This window comes from Amphibalanus amphitrite, unplaced genomic scaffold, assembly GCF_019059575.1.
Source record: "Amphibalanus amphitrite isolate SeventyFive unplaced genomic scaffold, NRLGWU_Aamphi_draft 001236F_arrow, whole genome shotgun sequence".
NCBI classification, from domain to species: Eukaryota; Metazoa; Arthropoda; class Thecostraca; order Balanomorpha; family Balanidae; genus Amphibalanus; species Amphibalanus amphitrite.
This window is the reverse complement of record NW_024882729.1, coordinates 56,657-61,004: the sequence shown is the minus strand read 5'-3', so window position 1 is coordinate 61,004 and position 4,348 is coordinate 56,657. Positions and strand designations below refer to the sequence as shown.

General features: G+C 49.6%; 1 protein-coding gene across 1 annotated transcript; it reads left to right on the top strand.

The window, feature by feature from the left end:
• Positions 1-1,203: 1,203 nt before the first annotated feature.
• On the top strand, positions 1,204-2,945 carry LOC122371369. The gene is made up of 4 exons (XM_043347642.1): positions 1,204-1,329; positions 1,681-1,821; positions 2,045-2,212; positions 2,535-2,945. The coding sequence occupies exons 1-4, from the start codon at positions 1,251-1,253 to the stop codon at positions 2,678-2,680; spliced, it is 534 nt and encodes a 177-aa protein (XP_043203577.1). The 5' UTR covers positions 1,204-1,250; the 3' UTR covers positions 2,681-2,945.
• The last annotated feature ends 1,403 nt before the right edge of the window (positions 2,946-4,348 follow it).

Sequence of the window (4,348 nt, the reverse complement as noted above, 5' to 3'; positions counted from 1 at the left end):
TTATTTTTTCTGAGGTAAGGTCACTTGGCGTGACCTGGTGACCTGACTTTAGGCGACCTGGGTCTGAAAGTTTCACAACATGTGCGGAAAAGATGCACGAACAGATGTGCCAAACTCCGCGCCGCCGTTTTTGAGATATCTGCGAAAAACCGCAGGCCCGGCGCGGTTAACGAGATTTAATGAGATAACGAGATAACTTAACACCTTAGAAGATATTAACAGAAAATACTAGGGGTGCCGTTTTCGCCCCTCCCTCTATAACAAAGCGCGTGTTAAGTGAACTGAAGTCAAAACTTTTAGACGCTTTAGGATTGTCTTGTTGAGACCTTACGCTTGGTACGGGGACCCGCAGTTGCTACTGTACACGAACCCCAAGTCTAACCGTCTGTCCTGTCCAGTAACAACCGATAACATTGATATCGACTGCTGGTCCCTGTACAAGAGCAGCTAAGGTTTCCTGTGAGTACCCTCTGACAGCTTATCGTTGTTTCCTGTGAGGGTGCTGGGACAATTTACTCAGGGTCGCTGTACAGTAGCAACTGCGGGTCCCTGTACGGCTTTCGTTTCTGTAGCTTTTTTATGAAGTAAGTAAGGTGGCAAGCCCCCCCCCCCTCCCCCGCGCCCCGGCCCCGGTGGTTGGCATTGTCCCCAAAGCCCCGGCCGGATAGCCCGTTCCCAGCAAAAAAAAAAACGACGGGGGTTACGCTAACCCTATATGTTTTTTTTTTTTTTCTCTCTCTCTCTCTCTCTCTCTCTCTCTCTCTCTCTCTCTCTCTCTCTCTCTCTCTCTCTCTCTCTCTCTCTCTCTCTCTCTCTCTCTCTCTCTCCGATCTCTAGTGCTTTTGGGCTGCCTCCACCCTGACCAAGAGAGGCAGTGAGGAGGAGATGGGCAGTTAGGCACCCTGTGGCCGCTGTAAGGCCGTCTGATTATCCGTCGCTGAGCGTCGCGGCGCTGGCCGTCCTCGCTCCATCGGAAGCCCGCACAGCTCCTTGCTGGAGGCTGCTGCGGCTGCCCACCGCACTGCAGGACCCGGCCACGTGACTGTGCCGGCGGATCAACAGCCCAGTCACGTGACCTCGCCGGCAGATCAGCGGCCCGGTCACGTGACCTCGCCGGCAGATCAACAGGTCTGTCACGTGACTGCGCTCCAATCCGGCGCGGCGCGTTGATCGCCGGCTGGTATATATAGGGGGTGGCGCGATGCTCCGTCCAGGCCGTACACTTGGTCCTAGTCAGTCACTCTGCTACGATGCGCGTCTTCCTCCTTGTGCTAGCGGTCGGATTGTCCGCCGCCCAGAAGCGGACAACTGGTCCGCAAAAGCGTGTTGGTGAGTTAAATCTAAACTGCTCGAGCTGGATCCGTTTCGAATCTACGCGGTTGTAACGGGGTTTACATACACTAAGGTGAACCACTGTCAAAGAAACAAGTTACCTATTCACGCTTAGCTTGTGTTGATAGTTTACCTCACTCATGTTTTTACCTATGTAAGCCACTAGATACCCTTGGAACAACAATATAATGACAACATATATCCCTGTAATTCTTTAGGATTTCAAACAATTGTATCGCTACTTCTGATCAACCCATCCTGCTATAGTGTTCGTCAACACTTCGATCGCAGCCCCGACGCTTCCTTGGCATTACCAGCTCCGTTTGAGAACTGCGCGGCGTATTTCAGTGACAATCAACAGGGACGAGATCGAGTACAGAAAGGAGACGCCCTGCCCGATCGACTATGTGGAGCCCGATCCACCCCGCGCAGCTCTGCTTGAGAGACTGAGCGAAGGCTACAAGATCTGCAAGAAGGGAAATATTGCCAGTAAGTTTACCCAATATATTCTTTACCTATACGCGATCGCCTGTTTTTACGTGAAGAATAGCCGCATGCAGTAGACATGCAATCTTCCTTACATCACTTGGAGATGTTGACGAACAATTGATTACCATCGTTTTCATTTTACTTAGGGACATCTGACAGGCGACAGCTCTCAGTAGCGCTGCCTGTAAAACTATACTGACCCCCTTCCCCCCTCCCTGACCAGACTGTCCGGCCGGCTCGACCTTCTACATGGATGAGCGGAACCGGGGCAAGTGCCAGTTCTGCACGTGCAGCGAGAAGGGCTCCGGCGGCCTGTACACGGCCCGCTGCAACAAGATCGACTGCGACACCCTGCCCAAGAGCACGCCCACACCGGGCAACGGCGCCCTCCGTGAGTGCCGTGAGCCGTCCCCAGTGGCCACCGCGCCTGCATCACCGATCTGACTTCCCGGCAAAACAGCCTATAGAGACGCTTGATTAAACTAACGCGTTTTTTTTTTGTATTTTCTCGAAAAGCTTCACCAAAGTCGCTAAAAATAACAAAAACATTGACGAACTGTTCACGTCTGATATCGAAGACATTTTTTTTTCTAAATTTCAAGGTAATACGAACCTGCTCATGGAAGGACACAATGTGCAGTATGTTTTTGATGAATGTGATGAGTATGCCTCTGGTCCGTGACCCATCTAACCCCACTGGACGTTTGTTGCAGAGGGCAGAGCGGTACGCCAAAACTGCCGCCGTACCCAGCCCAAGGTCTGTAAGGAAGGCTGTAGCTACATGGCGCGCTACCGAAACTGCGTCTACTGCGACTGTGAGAACAGGGTCGACTTCACAAAGGCCGAGTTCCAGGTGTAAGGTAGCCGCGGTACCAACAATATCGACTTTGGCGACCCTCACCGCCGCGCTGGAAGGACTCAGTGCTCAGGCGGAGGAATCAGTGGTCAGAGAACGGCAAATCGAAACCGTCCCCCGTACCCGTGCGAGAGAGACAGTATCAAAGGCGACTCTCTGGAGCTTCGTGTGGCAGCTGGCTGACCAGGCTAAACACAGAATCGCGATGTACACGAGCCACGAGATGGCCGAACCATGACCACTGTGAGAAATATATGAATGTGTTTGACTTCTGCTCTTATTGCTGGTTGGGAATGATTGAAAAGAGAAGTGTAGCGGAAACAACTACAGTGCTATAAGAAAGCCTTTATTCTTATTTGCCCGCGACTTTTATTTTTCAGGAATTTAAACCGCAAATCACAACATTCACATGAAACCATTTGCCATTGACCTTGGTCAGTCGGCTCAGGCAGGGGTAGCCAGTAACAGTTGGTAGCATTAGGCCAAATGGGCGCTCAAAAACTACTACCCCATAGGGTTTGCATGTTAAATCGACCTTTTTCAAGCGAGCCCCACACGTAACCTAAAAGATAAATTGCCAATATTATTGTGGGGAAAGGTAGCCTAAAGCTTCCTCTACAACCTTTTTATCTAGCGTTTTTCGATGCGGAGGCCATAACAGGTCCAAAAAGCATTGGGCGCTGCCCGAGGTACCAAAAGCCCCTCCATGAGGGCACTAGTTCCTGCGCATGCGCACATTGCCTCAACCCTGTACTAGCGTAAGTTAGCGATACTGCTCACGGACTCGATCAGCCAATGAGCGTCCCCGATTACATTAATAGATATCGCTAGCATCACGTAAATCCTGCTTGCGAACACAATTAAAGAATGAAACAGTTGCGCCATTTCCGCCTTCCATAAATTCCTTCCATCTTAGTATCAACTATAGGCTTTTCAACTAACTTTATTCTAAGTTTTAAACTATGGTTAGTATGCTATTTCTGGTTCATATAGTTTAAAAATAACTGCTTTATAAATTTGGCTTTACTTGTCAGAATGGAATACTCTATTTATTCCATATTCAAAAAATGTATCACCTTCCATGTAACTCATCCAGGTAAAATGGGCGCTTTCCGCGTCGTTGGTGTACCCGTTGTTCTATATACCCTGGGCTCAGGGTTCCTGATGTCTGGCTTCCAGCTGAGCCGAGAAAACCGCGGCGCGTAGCGCCGCGAAATTTGGTACGACTATTCCCCCATCAATTTTACACATGGTGTGCAAGTTTGAACCTCCTACCTTTCAAGGTCAGGTCACCAGGTCACTTTGAATGACCCAACCTCAAGTCACTTTTTTGCAACTTTGTCACCGTGCCAGAGCTACAGTAGATGTCGGAGGCCTTTGAAAGTCGCAGGATGTTATTAGGTCATTAGTAGCTACAATTTGTATATCTCGGAATTTTGATATCGGTGACCAAAGGTCAGGTCAATTTCGCGACCTCCCCATTATAAGTCAATGGGGGAAAAATCAACTCCCTGTATTTACCACTAAAACGGGTCGGAATGGCCCCATATACCATACATGACTTCATATACGATCAACCTTCACTACCTTGAGGTCTGTTTTGCTGTTGGGCAGCTCTGTGAGGTCATGTGACGTCATCAAAGGTCACCAAAGATTTTTGGCCAATAACTC

Bases quoted from the DNA above. Each gene is read 5' to 3' on its own strand.
- LOC122371369 (XM_043347642.1), top strand. From the start codon at position 1,251: ATGCGCGTCTTCCTCCTTGTGCTAGCGGTCGGATTGTCCGCCGCCCAG. The intron at 1,822-2,044 runs GTAAGTTTACCC...CTCCCTGACCAG, and splicing joins CAAGAAGGGAAATATTGCCA to ACTGTCCGGCCGGCTCGACC. The intron at 2,213-2,534 runs GTGAGTGCCGTG...CGTTTGTTGCAG, and splicing joins ACCGGGCAACGGCGCCCTCC to AGGGCAGAGCGGTACGCCAA.